Genomic DNA, 20,457 nt, shown 5'->3' on the forward strand with positions numbered 1-20,457 from the left:
AGCCCACAAAAGGCCAAAACCAAGTAAAACTGCATGTTTACACCTACCAAATCCATAACTTGTGCCTGCATGTTCACTTTAGTGGAGATAAGAACATTGAGGCAAAACTTCCACCATGTTGCACTGTCTCCCAGCATGATTCACCCAAAATTCAAGAGAAAAAAATTTCTAATGCAAGTCATACCCAGAACAAACAAGCTTCCACAACTTTTAGCACTGGCTCAAAAGACACAATAGTGGAAGGTGACTCTGTCTACAAAGGTGACCATGTCTCATTTAAATTTATTGTCGAGAATGTAGTGCTGGAAAAGCAAAGCAGGTCAAGCATCATCTGAGGAGCAGGAGAATCGACGTTTCGGGCATAAGCACTTCAACATTCCTGCTAAAGGGCTTATGCCCGAATCGTCGATTCTCCTGCTCTGCGGATGCTGCCTGACCTGCTGTGCTTTTCCAGCACCACACTCTCGACTCTAAGCTCCAGCATTTGCAGTCCTCACTTTCTCCTCAGTTAATTTATCACAATGACAAGGTGGAACTAAAACAAAACTTTTTCTAGGTTTGAGTATTAAAAGGCATCACTTAGAACATATTTGAGATACAGTTAGCAAACTAATGAATCAAACATTTTACTGAACCACTTACTAAAATGTCAGCTTCAATTAAACCAAAATTGGTTGTTCACAGGTAGCACATCTGATATGACTATTAAAAATATTTATATTTCTGATAAATCTGTTTTCATCTGTACTGTATTAATAACACACACAAGACTACCAACATTAAATACATGGAACCCACATTGGCTATCCCAAAAAAATTCTTGAAAGGACACAAGGGACCACAACAAAAGCCGCTTTGGTGGAGTTTTGTTTTAAATAAACAGCCCATCCAGAACAAATTCTATCTCTGGGATTTGATGCCAAATGGTCCTAACCTAAGAGTAGTTTCTTAGCATACCTAGGTGCAGAGTGACGAACTCCCCCATTTCCCTGAAAATAGTTACAGTATTTACAATAATCAGGTGAAATGGGATGAGTGGAGTCCTATAGGAGTTTGCACTGGGGCATGAAGATATTTTTAGATTTACATCAATTACTTAAATGAAAGAAGGCACACAGTAGCTAAATTTACAGATGATGAACATAGATAGATTGACAGTGGGCAAATTCTGGCAGGTGGAATATACGACAGGCAAATGTGAAGTTCTTCATTTTGGCTTTAGGAATGAAAAAGCAGAGTGGTACATAAAAGGAGAATGACTTTGGAAATCCCAGGTACAGAGGGATTTATGGTCCTACTGCATGAGTCACAAAAAGTTATTACGCATGTAAACCGAAGACCAGTGGGACGCTAACTTTTATTGCATGTGGAATTAAACACAAAAGTTACAATATTACACTTCAATTATACAAGACATTCATGAAGCCGCATCCTGAATACTCTGGGCAGTTTCAGTCTCTGTATTTAAGAAAGCTTGTTAATGCATTAGAGGCAGTTCAGAAGTTCACTGGAATGAGTATATTATCTATGACAAATAGATGGAAAACTGGGCTAGTTTCTACTGGAATTTAGAAAAGTAAGGGTGACTTGGTTAAAATTTGTAGAACCATAAATGCTTTTAACAAGATCGGCATGGAAAGGATGTTTCCTGTTGTAGGTGAACCCAGAAGAGGGGCACTGTTTTCAAATTAAGGGTCATCATTGTAGGACAGAGATGAGCATTTTTTTCCACTGAGGGTTGTGTTACTTTGGACCACATTGCCTCTGAAAGCAGTGAAAATGGTGCTCTTGAATAGTTTCAAGGTAGAAACAGCTTTCTGTTAGACAAGGATTTCATTGAAAGATTTACTTCTACTCCTAATTTATATTTAGATGATGCAAACATTAAAAAGATGTCTACAAATAAGTCACAGTAGCAAATGGAGCGAAAGGGGAAAATTGGTGAAAAGGCCAGATTAATGGCTCTTTACTTAAATGCACAGAGTGTTCAGAACAAAATAAATGAATAGTATATGTTAATGGGGAGGATCATATAGCCATGACAGAGCAGTGTTAGAAGGACATCTAACCTGGGAACAAAATATTCAGGGATGAGAGATTTTTTGAAAGGTTAGGCAGAAACAGAGGAATAGTAAGATGGCACTTTTAGCGTGAGATGGAAGAAGAAAGACAGTAGAAATAACAAAGGGTGGAATACACTAATGGGAGTAGTCTACAGACCCCTGACAGTAGATCCACTGTAGGACTGAGAATAAATCAAGAGAAAATGCAAATATGCAAACATGGCAGTAAACTAATCATGGGTGACTTTGATTGTCATGTAGTTTGAGAAATTCACTCGGGCAGAGATAGCCACAAAGAAGAATTCAGATGGTATTTGAGACAGATTCCTCGAACAATACATTGTGGATCTAACTAATGTTCAGGCTATTTTAGAGTGGTACTGTGTGTCGAGGTAGATTGAATTAAAAACTCAGTAAAAAAAAACCTCGAGGAAACAGTCTCATGACATTGTAAAATTTAGCATTCAGTTTGACAGTGAGAAACTTGGGTTGGAAATAGCTAAACTTAAATCAGGGTAATTGCATAACGACAAAGGATAAGGGCAGAGTTGGCTGAAATGAGGAGTTTAGCAGAAAAGAAAACTAAGGAAAGAAATGGCTAACATTTACAAAAATAATTTATGACTCACATTAACTATGTATTCCAGTAAGGAAGGAGAGAACCCTAGGAAGGGAATAAACCAATGACAATTAACCATAGAAGTTATAGTGTTACGGACTAGGCCAGACCACTCAAAACATTCTTAAACAGGCAGTTCAGACCATAACTTTGCTATTTGTTTTGGTCAGTGTATAGTGAAAATTACCTGGATTAAGTTAGCAAGGTTGACTACCAGGTTTAAAACAGAAAAGATTTATTCATAAAATTACACAATGAAGTATGAAGCACAGAATAAAGACCCCCTACAGAACTCAGTCTATCCAAACTAAAGTATGTGTTCCGAATATACACAACAGTGCCAATAAGCAAACCCCCTTTAAAACACAGTACAAAAAAAAGGGTCAGATGCTTACCGGTTGAAGTTAGAAGTGCAGAAGAGAGAGTTTCCACACAGCTCACTGTTAAAGTCCCAACTAGTTCTGGACTGAACTAAACTGCTCAGCTCAGCTAGAGAGCTGACCATTCCCCTTTAATTCTACAGGTCACTTCTAAAACATGACCATTTTGGTCTGAAGTCTCATCTGTTTACATACAAACAAAAAGGCCTCTCAATACCTTTTACTCTCTGTACTAAGCCAGTCTGATTGGAGCCCAGCCTGGTTTATTACCCCTCTGAAAAAATAAAGGTCAGAGTCTCCTTGAGCCAAGCTTTTAGAAAAAAAAAGGAACTAGTTTTGTGACAATAGATAAGACTAAACAGAAAGAAAAATGTACAATGTGACAAAGATTTGTGGTAGGCCAGAGGATGGAGAAATTTTAAAAACTTAACATGACTAAAGAATAATCATGAGGGAGAAAATAAGCTTGGAGGATAAACTAGCAAGTAATATCAAGTCAGACAGCAAGAACAACATCATACATATATTTTTAAAAAAGGCCAAAATGAACATAGCTCCCTTAGTGGGGTTTATAACATTCCCTAGGAAAATAATAACTGGCAACCAGGAAATGGCAGAAGCATTTAATAAATACATCCCATAGCATCAAGGGTCAATGGGGGAATAAGGGAGGAAGTAAAGCAAAAACTATTAGTAGAAATAAAAAATACTTGGGAAGATATTGTGGCAAAAGGCTAATAGGCCTTCTGGGATCAGATGGATTGTAACCTACAATACTAAAAGTAGTAACTACAGGGATAGTGGATGCACTAGTAGCAATCTTCCAAGATTCCTTGGACACTGACAAAGTTCTGGATGATTAAAAAATTATTGAATTAACACTCTTATTTCAAAATGGAAGGTTTCTACTATTAAAGTTGTAATACAGAACATTAAATATATATAGAACATAATCCACCTGTCAACTGGTTTAGTGTAGGGATATCATGTCTGACAAATTGGTTAGAAATGTTTGAAGTAGTAACATGCAGAATAGATAAGGGAAGGAGACCTGTAAATATTATACATTTGAATTTCTGAAAGACATTGTATAAAGGTACTGCACATTAGGCTACTTAATAAAATAGAACCATTGGTACATGGATAGAAGATTGGCTAATTAATAGAAGACAGAGTTGGTTTAAATAGGATATTTACAGGATGGTAACCTGTTACTAGTAGAGTGCCACAAAAGGCTGTTGGCTTTTATTTCAAAAGGAATGGACTATAAAAACAGGGAGGTCTTGCTAGAACTATACAATGAACTTGTCAGACCTCAATTATGACACTGGGTCCAAGTTTGCTCCCCTCAGGAAGGTATACTGGCATGAATACAGATGGTTGTGTTGGTATCTGCTCCAGACGCAGGGTAGTGAATTTGTGTAATCTTTCACCACAGAAGGCTGAGATAGATAGATATTTAATCAGTAAAGAAATCAAGAATAAATAAGGCAAGCAAGTTGATTTAAGGATTATCAGATCAGCCAAGTATCTCATTAAAAGATGGAGCAGGCTCAATGGGCTGAATGGCCAGCCTCTCTTATTACACAAGGTCTTGTCAGTTATGTCAGATGTTTATTATTTAGAGATTGCACTGGAATAATATAATGCAAATTAAAAACAAATTGCATTCTAAAACCCTGCATGATTGCATTCTTTTCTGGAAGATTTTGTGGTTGTAATTGCGCACATCAGCGAGTGGAAACCTAATCCATAAAATTGATTCAGATAACTAGGACAATTTAGACAGCAGTAGTTTGCACCCAGCTTGCCAATTGCACTCAAAGTGGAAACTCTATTCCTTTATATTGCTCAAAGGGAATACATAACAGATTGACCTATTAATTTATATACTTCCATCAAGTAGTTGTTAAAGTGGCTAGTTGATCTAGAATTTGATTAGGTGCACAGTATGGAGTGTGTGCACTGCAATCATTAACAGGCATCTTCCCTCATTTTCTCAGCAAAAGAGCAAGTATAGTATTTATTAGTTTCTAATTAAGATCTGCTAGATTCAGCTGAACCAACCAGTGCCAGAGTTTTGGTCAAAATTAAGTTGCACATTCTCCCAGTGTCTGCGTGGGTTTCCTCCGGGTGCTCCGGTTTCCTCCCACAGTCCAAAAATGTGCAGGTTAGGCGAATTGGCCGCGCTAAATTGCCCGTAGTGTTAGGTGAAGGGGTCAATGTAGGGGAATGGATCTGGGTGGGTTCGGAGGGTCGGTGTGGACTTGTTGGGCCGAAGGGCCTGTTTCCACACTAAGTGATCTAATCTAATCTACCTTAAACCTATACTCTATAATTTTGAACTCCCCTACCCTGGGGAAAAGACTACAGCTATTCACTTTATCTATGACTCTCACGATTTTATAAACCTCAATAAGGTCACCCCTCAGCCTTCGACGCTCCAGGGAATATAGCCTCAGCCCAGCTAGCCTCTCCTTATAACTCAAAGTTTAGGTAACATCCTTGTAAATCTTTTCTGCACCATTTCTGACCTTATGATGGAGGGAAGATTGCTGATGAAGCACCTGAGAATGGTTGGGCCCAGGACAGTACCCTGAGGAACTCCTGCAGAGATGTCCTGCAGCAGAGATGACAGACCACCAACAAACAAGATTCCTGCAAATTCTTCAGCCTTGTCTTTTGCACTGTTGTACTGGGCTCTTCCGTTACTGAGTGAATTGTTTAATTGTCTGCCACCATTCACAACAGGATGTGGCAGGACTGCAATGCTTAGATCTGATCCATTGGTTGGGGCATTTCTTAGCTCTGTCTATCATTTGCTGCCTTGACATACCTGTTTGGTAATTTCACCAGGTTGACTCTTCATTTTGACCTATGATTGGTGCTGCTCTTGGCATGCCCTTCTGCACTCTCCATTGAACCAGGGTTGATCCCCCTAGGTTAATGATAATGGTTGAGTGGGGGATATACCAGGCCATGAGGTTGCAGATTGCACTAGAGTACAGTTTTGCCACTGTTGATGGCCCATAATGCCTCATGGATGCCCAATCTTGGTAAGTTGTTAGATCTGCTCAAAGTTTGTCCCACATAGCATGGTGATAGTGCCACACAACATGGAGTGTATTCTCAATATGAAGGGAGAACTTCATCTCAGAAATAATTAGGAAATAAAATCCCCAAGTAACCAACCAAAAATTATCCAATAAACCGATTAACAGTCAAACTTACAACATTATAAACATGTCTGATATATCTGAACACGGCACTGCAATTTAAAAGGGAGGTTTGCAAGCTGCACATGGGTATCATTCTTAAAAAAAAGGATTGGGTAAATTTTTCTGCCACAGGAAATTTATCTTGTTTTCAAATTTAAAGAATAGTAAGTCCAAGCATTTTGATCTAGTACATGAGTTAGATGCATTTCTATTTTAAATTGTAAAAAATATACAGAAATTTTCCAAACTTGCTGAAAAAGCCAAAAGAATAAAATTGGACTTGGATTTGCAACAACACAGATCTCAGTTGAGATGGAAGTAGAAAACTTCAAAACCTGAGCCAAAAAAACTTTCCCCCTAGAATTGGCAGAAGATAAACGCTCAGGTAGAAATTTCTGATTTATAGTGACAGCTACTGGACACCCGCTGTATACTATGATAGTCCACATAGTTGAACAAACTATCAATCTGCATCAGTCAGGCTTTCACATTTGAGAGAATAACCAGTTTGGCAAGTTAGCAGATGGTGACAGCAGTGGTGAAACAAAACAGATGCGTGAATGAAGAAGTCCAAAGAGGTTTGCGAGACAGAATAAATAAAGCAGAAACAAAACTTGCAATTTTCAAACTTCACTTTCTTTTGCAATTTCTCTTTCTTTCCCCAAGCATTCATTTTATTTAAGATTCCAGAAGCAAAATGCATTTGCTTCCTCTTTCAAGTTACATTTCTTGCCAGTAAGCAGATTGCCAACCAATTAGACTTTTATTGGTTTCTTTCTACGGAGTGCAGCTTTCACTCAACTAGCAAAAAGACAATTTATGCAATGTTTGGTGCAGGACCAAATTATTCCAGTGTTCATTGCTGTTCCTTTAACTCCCTGGATCCTAGGCTCCCAATTCTTTCCCTACATCTCTTACTCTCTTTGCTTCATTTTGTCTGCTAAGAGGCTCTTCTCTAAGCTTTGGGCCACCTTATCTAACATCTTCTCAATGTCTGTGTCATAAATATATATTGATTACAACTTTAGGTCTAAAATTCAGTTTATGGATGATCTTACTAATTCTTAGCAAATAATACACCACAGACTCCAAATAACACTTCAAATTTGCTGTCACATTTTCTTCATTTTAACACTATTCTTCTGGAACAGTGACCTAATCCAGAACATGTCAAAGAGCAGGTGACTGTAGACCTCTGGCATGTTAATGGCAAAATTGTTTATACTGGAGTGGTTTATGATGTGTTGTGTGAATATAGAAGACCATTAGCTTGTTTTCAGTTCAGGGTAATCAATGATGGATTTTATTTCATAAAATCCAGAGATTGCAAGTTTATTGGAGCAATTTGTAGGAAACCTAACTGTGGTCAGAAGTATAGTCTTTCTCCAACAAAGGAGTTCTTTCTTAAAAAGCAGCTCAGAGAGAACAGTTACATCAGTAAATAACTTAAGTTTGTGAAACTTCTGAACCAGTCTGCATACTTTGAGATATGCAGGTTAATAGAACATGAGAGTCTAACATCTCATTTTTGTGGGTATTCATGCAAGACAAGTACACAGTTCACAGGAAAGAAACCGGCGAGAATCCATTAAGTATAACAGAGCTTTGAAATAGAGGGATAATTCCTCGGGTTTTGAATCTCTAAAGTGGCTATGTTGGGGAGAAGGCTGAAAACTTTATTTTCATGCGAGTTTTATGATTTTTAACGAGGTTTGATGGCTAGATAGAATTTTCTTTTTGTTTTTGCCTTGTGTGACAGCATTCTGTTGGTACAGAAAAAAGCAGCCCCTCCGGTAGCAATGTTTTGCTGACTAAGCACTACTTTAATGAATGAAAAAAATACACCAAGCCAAGTTTCATTCTGATATCTGAATTTTTCGTAATACCATCATTTGGGATCCAAACAGTCCCAAAGGCAGAGACTACTCCATTGTAGTCCTTTGCCAGTCTCTCACATTTCATCCTTTGTAAACTTGAGATCATCCAAAGTCTGCTGCCCATGACTTAGAATGCTCCTTTCCCCTTTCACCTCTGTGTTCGCTGACCTATAATGGCATCTTGCCAAGTAACATTTGGATTTCAAAATTTCATCCTTGCTTTCAAATCCCTCCATGGACCTATCCCTCCCCACCTCTGCAATCTCCAAAATTATGTTCTCTCCTCTAATTATGGCCTTGTGCATAGTCCTACTTCAAATTATTCCAGTGTTGATGGCTGCTCCTTTAACTGCCTGGATCCCAGGCTCCCAATTCTTTCCCTACATCTCTGCTTCATTTCCTCAGCTAAGACGCTCCTCTCTAAGCTTTGGGCCACCTTATCTAACAGCTTCTCAGTGTCTCAGTGTCATACTTTGAATTAGAATGCTCCTGGCATGTTTTAGGATGTTTCATTAAACTAAGGCATTTCTTAGTTGTTGGCGATGCTTCACTGTAATAAAGGAATCGAGAAACAAAGTCAAGTCAATGAATAGGACAAAAACACAAGCAGGCAGAGAGGTTGGTTTTTAAGATTAATTTAAAAGAATGCTGCAGTGACTTAGTCATCCTATGGCACGTGAATAAGTAGAACAATGGGGCCAAAGATTAGCTGCTTCTAATACTTTTAAACAACAGAGCAAAGTACAGCACCGAACAGGCCTTTTGGTCCACGGTGTTGTGCCGAGGATTTATCCTAATGTAAGATAAAATAACTTAACCTACGGACCGTTCAATTCACTGCTGTCCATGTGCATGTCCAGCAGTCATTTAAATATCTGCTTCCACCACCTAATGATTCTGCTTCCACCACCACAGCTGGCAACGCATTCCATGCATTCACAACTCTTCGTGTAAAGAACCTTTCTCCGACGTCCCCTCTATACTTTTCTCCTAATATCTTAAAACTATGAAACCTTGTGCCAGTCAATCCTGCCCTTTGGGAAAAGTCTCATTACCTTGTACACCTCGATCAGATTACCTCTCTTCCTCCTTCTTTCCAGACAGAAAGGTCCAAGCTTAGTCAACTTCTCTTCAAAAGAGAAGTCCTCCAGCATCCTGGTAAACCTTCTTAGCACGCCTCTCCAAACCCTCTGTATTTTTCCAAATGTAGAGCGACCAGAACTGGACACAATATTCCAAGTGGGGTCTCACCAGGACATGTAGAGCTGAAGCAAAACCTCACGATTCAAACTCAATCCCCCTATTAACGAAAGCCAAAATACCATATGCTTTCTTAACAACCCTATCCACTTGGGTGGCAACTTTTGAGGGATCTATGTACTTGAACACCAAGATCCCTCTGTTCCTCCACACTACCAAGAACTCTGTCTTTAATCTTATATTCAGCATTCGAATTCAACATTCCAAAATGCATCACTTCGCATTTATCCAGGTTGAACTCCATCTGCCATTTCTCAGCCCAGCTCTGCATCCTGTCTAGTCGTGCTGCAGCCTGCAATAGCTCTTGAGACTATCAATGGCACCTTCAACCTTTTCATCATCTGCAAATTCAGTAACCAACCCCTCAACCTCCTCACCCAAGTCATTTATAAAAACTAAAAAGAGCAGAGGCCCAAGATCAGAGCCCCGCGGGACCCCACTCAACACTGACCTCCAGGCAGAATACTTTCCATCTACAGCCACTCTGCCTTCTGTCAGCCAACCAGTTCTGAATCCAGATAGCCAAATACCTCCTGACTCCTGCATCCCATACCTCCTGACTTTATGAATGAGCCTACCATGGGGAACCTTATCAAATTAAAAGCTAATAAACTTTGTTATTAAGGGAAAATTTAAAGATTTTGGATAAGATTTGTAGTTCAGGTTATAAGTTTGCTCACTGAGCTGGTAGGTTTGTTCTTAGACATTTCAGCACCATGCTAGGTAACATCATCAGCAAGCCTCCGGCAAAGCATTGGTGTTCGGTCCCACTTGCTATTTATTTGTCATAAACAAACGTCATATACAAAATACCGTGGAAGGACTGCAACAAACATTACATTGGGCAGACAGGCAGGAAAGTAGCCACCAGGATACATGAGCATCAACTAGCCACCAAAAGACATGACCAACTATCACTAGTATCCTTACTTACAGACGAAGAGGGAAACCATTTCGACGCACGGGAATTCCTCAAGGCCTGGTTTTCAAACTGGAATTCCATTAACAAACATATCAATTTTGACCCTATTAACCAATCTCTCAGAAACAGAACTGGAAATGATATCACCCACCACAACAGACCAAGATACATAAATAGCAAGTGGGACAGAACACCAACACTTCTGCAGAGGCTCACTGATGATGTTACCAACATGGTGACGAAACGTTTGGGAAAGTTAGAACTAATTTTCATCAAAAATATAAATTGAAATGAAAGATCAAGATCCAATCTCTTTTGAAGTTCTCTATGGAAAGATGGACGCAAGAACGCTGAAAGCATTTTACCCCATAAACTTTTGTAAAGCAATTAATTGTTATAACATATTCCATTATTGGCATCATAAAAAATGTTTCATTATAACTATTTATTCTGGCTCGTTATAGCCTTGCAATGGTTATAAATCTCTTCAGTTTTCAAAATAAACACAATATTCAAAATATATCGCAAAATAAATTTGGCAATTCTGTAGTCAAAGAAAAAGCCACATGGCTGCCCATGAAGCCTTTTGCATGTGTCAAATCCCTTGAAGACAATTAACCTCATCTCATGCTCATGTGTTTCCAGAATGCCAAATAACAGTAGTCAATTGTTGTTCTGGAAAAGGGGAGAGAATGGTAAAAACCTAGGTAGCAGTGCCACAAGTTGTTTTGAAGTTGAATCTTTTGGGATGAGGAATAGGTGGACCCCTGCTCTAATTGCCATGCAAGGCAAGGTGAACTTTTTGCTCACTGATCCCTCCTTCAAAGATGAGTAAGTGGAGTCAAATTTAAGATAAGTAGCATTGTCCATTGCCATCTATACTGTTTAAAGTCTGGATTGACAATGTTACCAAATGGTGAAATCTAGAAGTGCCTGTTCTGTCCATTTTTTTTCCCTATAATTAGGATATAGTTGCTGAACATACTGACTTCCAGTCCACAACGGCAGCTTGACAATCTCATCAGTGCCAGAACTTAGTAGTGACAGCGAACATCGCCGTAATGACAACTGATGGTGACTAGGGCGAATTAAATCCAGGGATTTTAGGGTGCTAAGCAATTGTGCAACAGGGGAGGTGGATAGGTCTTGCAGGAACAGGCAAGTAGGAACAAGACAGAAACTACTGGTGGGGTGTGGTTGTTCCAATGTACATGGAAAAACCACCCACCTCACTGGTTAATACAGATTCTTGCATAAAGGTTTATGCATTCAGCAACTTCAACTTCACAATTCAGAGGCCCATGACACACGTCACAACATCCCTACAATGTGAAAACAGGCCATTCAGCCCATCGAGATTGTACCAACCCTCTGAAGAGTATCCCACCCAGACCTATCCCATTCCCATAACACTTCATTTCAGATGTCTAATTGATCCATCCTACAGATCCTTGGACACTATGGACAATTTAGCATGGCCAATGCACCTAACCTGCACATCTTCAGACTGTGGGCAGAAACCAGAGCACCCAGAGGAAACCCATGCAGACATGGGGAGAATGTGCAAACTCCATACAGTCTCTAAGGGTGAAATCAAACCCAGGTCCCGGCGCTCAGGCAGCAGTGCTAACCATTGTGCCACCGTTCTGTCGCTATATTTCCTAAGAGTCAGTCAGAACTGTATGGAAAGTACAAAGCAAAAAGAAAACTAAAGTAGAAAAAAATTAATGACAAAATATTAAGAATTTTCGAAAGAAATCCCTGACCATTTGTCAGTTATTGAAATAGTTTTTGTCCAATACTAATAAATAATTCTAAAATAGACAGAAAAATATATTTCCAGAACATTAGCATAAAAACATTTTGTTTGAATTTGTTAACATTGTTATTTGAAAGACTCTTTCCAAACATCCTGGATTGAGAAGTGACTGATTACAATGTGTATGGAGCAACAGGAGTTTACACTGTTGCTAAGTGTAAAAGATTAGAGCATAGAAAGTCTCTCTCTCAATTTGACACCCATTGTTTTCCTCTTTTTCCTCCATATACAATCAAAGCCTCAGCTGAATTAACATTACATTTGTTTTAATTTTGTTTGTCAGCTTATCATTTAACAATTCCTTAGACTCTCATTTCAGGCAAATGTGTACTGAGCCAATACAATAATTATGAATCTGATGTACTTACTGATTGATATATTTCACTATGTGTGTTTAACATTTAAAAATATAACAATTAGTCACATGCATCTCCACTAAATTCTGCAGTCAGCCTGTGGAATTCATTGCCACGGAGTTCAGCGGAGGCCGGGATGTTAAATGTCTTCAAGACAGAGATTGATAAATTCTTGATTTCGCAAGGAGTTAAGGGCTATGGGGAGAGTGCAGGTAAGTGGAGTTGAAACCCATCAGCCATGACTGAATGGCGGAGTGGACTCAATGGGCCGAATGGCCGTACTTCCACTCCTATGTCTTATGGTCTTATTTTGAGCAATATAATGTGCTGGGCTCATCCAATGGGAATGCCCCTGCAGCTTGATGAAGAACCAAGTTTGAAACAAACAGCACTAATCACCATCTCACATGTGCTATAATTTGAAAAGCACTTTTATATTTGTAAGCAAGTGATACAACACAGTATAAGAAAAGGCTATTTCTAACACTCTTTACAGCATGAATATGATTTAGAACTCTTTAAGATGCACAAGGACTGGTTGATGTTGGTTGCATTTTCTTCACAGCTAACCTAGCGGAATTATACATGATTCCTCTAGAATTGCTGAGGAGAATTAATGTACTACAGTTTATGGGGTAAATGGTATTTTGACTTTTTTAAAAAAATATTCATTGGTGAGGGCATTGCTGGCTAGGCCAGCGTTTATTGCCTACCCGTCCCAGAGGGTAGTTAAGAACCAACCATGTTGTTGTGAGTCTGGAGTCACATGCAGTCCAGATCAGGTAAGGATGGCACTTTCCTTCCCTAAAGGACATTAGCAAACAGATTTTTTTTTTCCTGACAATTGTCAATGGTGTCATGGCCACTTTTAGTTGCATATTTTTTTTTTATTTTAAATTCCATTGTCTGTATGGTGGGATTTGAAACTGGGTTCCCAGAACACTACTTGGGTCTCTGGATTAACAGTCCAGTGATAATACCACCAGACCATTGTCACCCCTTGATTTTGTCCCTAATGTGGGTGCATATACCCATTAAATGTCATACCTATTATTTTGCCATTGTTTTAGTTGTGCTAGCCTTGTCCTAGGAATGTCAATAATGCAATCTTGTGGATGTGCTGCCACATATTTTGGTCAGCTATTTCTCCATACTGTGTTGTCAACTTGACAGATATCTGAACGGTCTCAGAAAATATTCTTTTCAAACCTTCAAGTGTAAAAGCAGGTGGCAGTGAATGGGGGATTTCCTTCTGGTTATGATATCTGGAGATTGCAAAAACTCATTCAGAACTCCAATACATGACATTCTGGATAACTGCTTTGTCAGTAATAACACACCATTTAGAAAAAACATTAGTAATAGGACAAATAACCAGAATAGTACTTGTTTGAAGGTTGTAGCTTCTGAATTAAAATGTATAATTTTTTTGCTCCTTTTTTTTCCAAGTGCAATTTGATTCTCAGTTTCAAGAAATTTGTACCCAAGAAGTGATGGTATTGAAATTACTTCAATAAAACTCACATGAATTTATAAGTGAATGATCGGCAAGAGTTGTGATGGAATCAATAACAGAACCATAAAACAGTTAAGCATTCTGATCTACGTTTTGCATACCAAAAACACTGCTGCACTAATAATGTTGTTATATTCAACTTCAGGCAAATATAAGCATTGGACCGGAAGAAATGAAGCATTTGTATTTATTAATTAATAGCTGGTTCTGTAATAGTTGGAAGCCAATACTTCTCTCTTTGGAATCAAGTATTTTTTTGCCACCAAACTTTGTCTTTAACATGGTGGCAAAAAATATTTGCAAGGAGAAATGCTGGATTCACTGATAATGTACCAAGTCACCTTGCATCCACTTCAACACAAATATTTTTTAAAATCCAAAACCTTTACCTCGTAACAAGCGAGATGCACATCTTTAATAATACAGTTGCCACCTGACAGCACGAGCTGTTTAAGTAAGAGGCAGGCAAGCTCCAAAGTAGCCAAACGTATTTTCCCATCTGTAAAGAGAAATCAAGCATAAACCCTTACAAAGATTGACTAACATTTGTTGTGGCAGTTATAGATTGTTTATATACTGTATGCTATCTGGGAATCTCCAATTTTTAATCACACTTTTATGCAGGATTCTACACACAAAGAAAAAATGCTCACCTAATGGAATACAACCATGTCTCAGTTACTTTGGAATGGGGCTCAAACGTTGTTGCAAAATTTTTTTGATCACTAACAAGAGGACTCTAAGGCATTTTTCATTCTCAGTCAAGATACTAGTTGCTTTCAAACCGAAAATGATTTTAAGCTTATTCATGGCAATCTGAATGCACCTGTGCAGTAGTGTGGGTAAATGGAAAGTGCCCCTGTACAAAAGTATGTCAGTTGCACTAGCAGAATTTTGTTAACAACTGACAGATGTTCAATTATTATACACCTTACAGAATAAAGAAAATCTGTATTCATAGACGGTGTGTATATTTGCCATATTTTGATTTAAATGAAACTTCAAAAAGGTTGGACAGGTCACACAATAGAATGAATAAGCAGACATGCCAATTGTCAGGTCAGTGGGTAGGTGGAAATACTGCTGTACTCCCACTCTCTCTTCCAGGGGCAGTTAAAAGATTTTGACACACAAATATATAATCTATGAAAAGAATTAGATTGATTCAGCCATTATGTTAGAAAAAAGTGATTATTTCTGCTTGTAATATACTGTCCTAGTTTCACAGTATTGTGTAAAAAGATCAACAGGGTAAATGTGGACTCCACCAGTTTCCTCATTTCCCCTCCCCCTCAACCTTACCCTAGTTCCAACCTGCCAGCTCAGCACCATCCTCTTGACCTGCCCTACCTGCCCATCTTCCTTTCCACCTATCCGCTCCACCCTCCTCTCCAATCTATCACCTTCGTCCCCACCGCCATCCACCTACTGCACTCTTAGCTACCTTCTCCCCAGCCCCACACCCCTCCCATTTATCTCTCCACCCCAGAGGCTCCCTGCCTCGTTGCTGATGAAGGGCTTTTGCCCGAAACATCAATTTTCCTACTCCTTGGATGCTGCCGGACCTGCTGTGCTTTTCCAGCACCTCTTTAATCAGGGCAAATGTCATGCCAGCTATTAAACTTAATACATCTGGAAATGTTGCTGAGAAGTTGATTTGCCGAATTTAATTTTTGCACTCCGTTATCTTTATTTATTTTTCCCCAATATTAGACTTGTAGTTCAACAAGTATCAAGATTAATACATCTCACAAACCTTGCATTAATACATCTATTCTCACAAGATGACAGATCAGGCAGAATCCACTGTTGTTTACCGATCATACTTCCTTCTACTTAGGAAACCTTCATTTATGTTTTCAAATCAGACATTTGTGACACACAAAAGTAAAATGACTTCTGCAACTCAGACTAACGTATTTGTCTTGTTAATAGCAACAGCTAATTTTTTTTTTGGATGTAAGCTTCATTGCTGAAAGCTCGTATTCACTAAGCTGGAGTAGCCAAGCTCAAAAACATCAACGTCAGTATTTACAAAGTCAAAAAGGTGAAAGGAATTCTAAAATGACAGCTTATGAAAATATACAAATTGCATCCCCTGGGAGAAAAAGTGTAGTGAAAACTATTCTGCACTATAATCCCAAGTACAAGAGATAGACGTCAATTACGTATGCCAACACAATTTATTTCATAACATCTTAAAAAAAGATGGACAAAATTTTCCATTTTTGGCTCTAAGTGGGACATTCAACCACCACCACCACAAATGGGAAATCTCACTGAATCATATGTCAATTAGGCACTTATATGGTCACCCTGTGGATTTTCTGCCTGGATCAATTCCTGGGAAAACAATGTTTTTTTTTAGAATCCCTAGAGTGAGAGAACAAGCCCTTTGGCTCAACAAGTCCACACCGACCCTCTGAACAGCATCCCATCCAGACCCATTCCCCTACTAATCCACTTGTATCCTGACTAATGCACATAACCTGCACATCCCCGAACACGATGGGCAATTTAGATTTGCCGATCCACCCTAACCTGCACATCTTTGAATTGTGGGACGAAACCAGAGCACCTGAAAGAAACCCATGCAGACACGGGGAGAATGTGCAAACTACACAGACAGTTGCCAGAGGGTGGAATTGAACCCAGGTCCCTGGCACTGTGAGGCAGTAATGCTAACCACTGAGCCAACGTGCCGCCACAGCCTGAAGCTGCCAGCCCCAGCAAATGTCCTAGGGACAAGAACTCTAACCCCAACATGGCACAAAAACAGTCTGGAATTAAAAGGTAGTCTAATGGCACCATTATTGATTACTGTAAAAACCCATCTGTCACCTTCCCTGGACAGATCTACATGTGACTCCAGACATACAGCAGTGTTGTTGATTTTTAACTGCCTTAGTAAGCCAATCAATTAAAGTGAAGGGATGGGTAACAAATGCAGTCCTTGCCAGCAAGGCCAACACAGATGTCTTAACAAATGAAAACTAATCACAGCAGGACATCACAGGCTGTGGTGGCTGGCAGTGCAGCATAAAGTTCCACCAGGCTTAAAAAGTATTGCTTTGCAAGAGTAAGCAGCAGCAAGAGTAGGACTTAGCTTTCAATGACCATCCCATGACTCTTTTGTGCCCCAGATCATCATCTTTTGAGGTGTATCAAAGCTCCAAGGCTGACCACTTTATTTTACCAGTCAAAAAGGATGCCAATGTATTCACTCTCCAGGACTGCTGCGATGCCCAGGACTCGAAGTTAACTGACCATGTAGACCCTTAATTGGTGTTGGGTGGAAGGCCTATGGTGGCAGGAAGATGGCATAGATTTCCTTGACCCCATCCCACCCACTTACCTACCCCTCCTGCCATGTTCCCCACTGCTTTTTGAGATAGGAAGAATCCACTTCAAAGCTTTAAAGAATTAATTAATAAAAATTGAGGGGGGCTCTCAGAAAATTAGGCAATTACTTGAGTATTTGCTAATAAGGACCAAATACAGGAAAGAAATGAAAACAAAAATCTTTGAACATGTGATTTTTTAAAAAGTGAAGCAAAATATTAGCTGGCAATAATTCAGATGGTGCATTTCTTAGATAAAGACAAGTTAAATTGAAATCAATAAACAAAACAATACTTTTCTAAGATTACCAAGAATACATAAAGTCAGTGCTGAGGGAATATCTTTTTTTGAAACCTGGTTATTGTCCCTTTATGCATACTGCCAAGTTCAAGAGCAAAACTACATTCTTGCAACATTTGAACTAGCCATTTGGATACAGAACTGGCTCAAAGATAGAAAAGAGGGTGGTGGTGGAGGGTTGTTTTTCAGACTGGAGGCCTGTGACCAGTGGTGTGCCACAAGGATCGGTGCTGGGTCCTCTACTTTTTGTCATTTACATAAATGATTTGGATGCGAGCATAAGAGGTACAGTTAGTAAGTTTGCAGATGACACCAAAATTGGAGGTGTAGTGGACAGCGAAAAAGGTTACCTCAGATTACAGCAGGATCTTGATCAGATGGGCCAATGGGCTGAGAAGTGGCAGATGGAGTTTAATTCAGATAAATGCGAGATGCTGCATTTTGGAAAAGTAAGTCTTAGCAGGACTTATACACTTAATGGTAAGGTCCTTAGGAATGTTGCTGAACAAAGAGACCTTGGAGTGCAGGTTCATAGCTCCTTGAAAGTGGAGTCGCAGGTAGATAGGATAATGAAGGCGGCGTTTGGTATGCTTTCTTTTATTGGTCAGAGTATTGAGTACAGGAGTTGGGAGGTCATGTTGCGGCTGTACAGGACATTGGTTAGGCCACTGTTGGAATATTGTGTGCAATTCTGGTCTCCCTCCTATCGGAAAGATGTTGTGAAACTTGAAAGGGTTCAGAAAAGATTTACAAGGATGTTGCCAGGGTTCGAAGATTTGAGCTATAGGGAGAAGCTGAACAGGCTGGGGCTGCTTTCCCTGGAACATTGGAAGCTGAGGAGTGACCTTATAGTGGTTTACAAAAATATGAGGGGCATGGATAGGATAAATAGACAAGGTCTTTTCCCTGGGGTCAGGGAGTCCAGAACTAGAGGGCATAGGTTTAGTGTTAGAGGGGAAAGATAAAAAAGACCTCTGTGGCAACCTTTTCACAGAGGGTGGTATGTGTATGGAATGAAGTGATGGAGGCTGGTACAACTGCAACAATTAAAAGGCATTTCAATAGGTATATGAATAGGAAGGGTTTGGAGGGATATGGGCCGGGTGCTGGCAGGTGGGACTAGATTGCGTTGGACCGAAGGGTCTGTCTCCTTGCTGTACATCTCTATGACTCTAATAAAAATTACAAAATATGACACACGAGGTTAATGGTAATTTAGTAAAAATCAAGCTAAGGAATACTTTGCCAAATACTATAAAATGTAGGAGTAGATGTAGGCCATTCAGCCTATCGAATCTACTCTGTCAATCAACGAGATTGTGGCTGATCAGATAACCCTCAACTCCATTTTCCTAATGCATGGCTTAGAAACGGTGGACGCTGGAAAATTGCTTCCATTAGGCAGGGAGACTAGGACTTATGGGCATAGCCTTAGAATTAGGGGGGGTCAATTTAGAACGGAAATGAGGAGACATTTCTTCAGCCAGAGAGTGGTAGGCCTATGGAAGTGGTAGGCTACGGAGTGCAGTGGAGGCCGGGATGTTAAATGTCTTCAAGGCAGAGATTGATAAAGTCTTAATCTCGCAAGGAATTAAGGGCAACATGGAAAGTGCGGGTAAGTGGAGCTGAAATGCCCATCAGCCATGATTAAATGGCGGAGTGGACTTGATGGACCTAAAGGCCTTAACATTCACTCCTATGTCTTATGGTTTTTTTCTCCATAGCCCTCAATCCCCTTACTAATTAAAAATATGTCTGCCTTCAAGGTCCAGCATTGATAGCTGTCTGTGCAAAGAATTCCATGGATTTGCTGACCTCAGAAGAGAAGAGATTCCTGCTCATCTATTTTAAATGGTGACTACTGACTCTCAGGTTACCTTATCTGGCCCTAGACTCTCCCACAAGGTTAAAACACTCTCTCAGCATCCACTCTCTCAAGACCCCCAAGAATCTTGAACGTTTCAATAAGATCACCTCTCATTCCAATGAGTACAGGCCTAACCGACTCAATCTTTCCTCAAACGGAAATCCCTCTATCCCAAGATCAACTGGGTGAAGCATCTCTGGTTCTACTTCCTTTACTAACATATTTTTCCTCAGATAAGGGGACTAAGTGTTCATAGTTGTCTTTGTGCAGTCCAACTATTCCACCGTATAGGCTGAGAAGATACTTTTTTTATATTCCATTCTCTTTGAAATAAAGATGGAAATGTGTTGCTGGAAAAGCGCAGCAGGCCAGGCAGCATCCAAGGAACAGGAGAATCGACATTTCGGGCATAAGCCCTTCTTCAGGAATGAGGAAAGTGTGTCCAGCAGGCTAAGATAAAAGGTAGGGAGGAGGGAATTGGGGGAGGGGCTTGCAAACCTCCCTTTAAAATTGCAGTGCCGTGTCCAGTTATATTTCAGACATGTTTCTAATGTTGTAAGTTTGACTGTTAATCAGTTTATTGGATAATGTTTGGTCCGCAATTTCCCGCCAGACGTAGTCGACAATGCCCTCCACCGCATCTCTTCCACTTCCCGCTCCTCCGCCCTTGAGCCCCACCCCTCCAACCGCCACCAGGTCAGAACCCCACTGGTCCTCACCTACCACCCCACCAACCTCCATGTACAACGTATCATCCGCTGTCATTTCCGCCACCTCCAAACGGACCCCACCACCAGTGATATATTTCCCTCCTCTCCCCTATCAGCGTTCCGAAAAGACCACTCCCTCCGTGACTCCCTCGTCAGGTCCACAGCCCCCACCAACCCAACCTCCACTCCCGGCACCTTCCCCTGCAAC

At 39.9% G+C, this 20,457-nt stretch overlaps 1 protein-coding gene across 1 annotated transcript in view; it reads right to left on the reverse strand.

Moving 5' to 3' along the window:
• clec16a (C-type lectin domain containing 16A) overlaps nt 1-20,457 on the reverse strand; it is a 269,823-nt gene that overhangs the window by 130,035 nt on the left and 119,331 nt on the right. Inside the window, exon 16 of the mRNA XM_043711087.1 lies at nt 14,420-14,529. Within this exon, the coding sequence (XP_043567022.1) occupies nt 14,420-14,529 (110 nt within the window). The remainder of the gene's footprint in view (nt 1-14,419; nt 14,530-20,457) is intronic.

The sequence above is a fragment of the Chiloscyllium plagiosum genome, chromosome 21 (genome assembly GCF_004010195.1).
Source record: "Chiloscyllium plagiosum isolate BGI_BamShark_2017 chromosome 21, ASM401019v2, whole genome shotgun sequence".
Lineage (NCBI taxonomy): Eukaryota > Metazoa > Chordata > Chondrichthyes > Orectolobiformes > Hemiscylliidae > Chiloscyllium > Chiloscyllium plagiosum.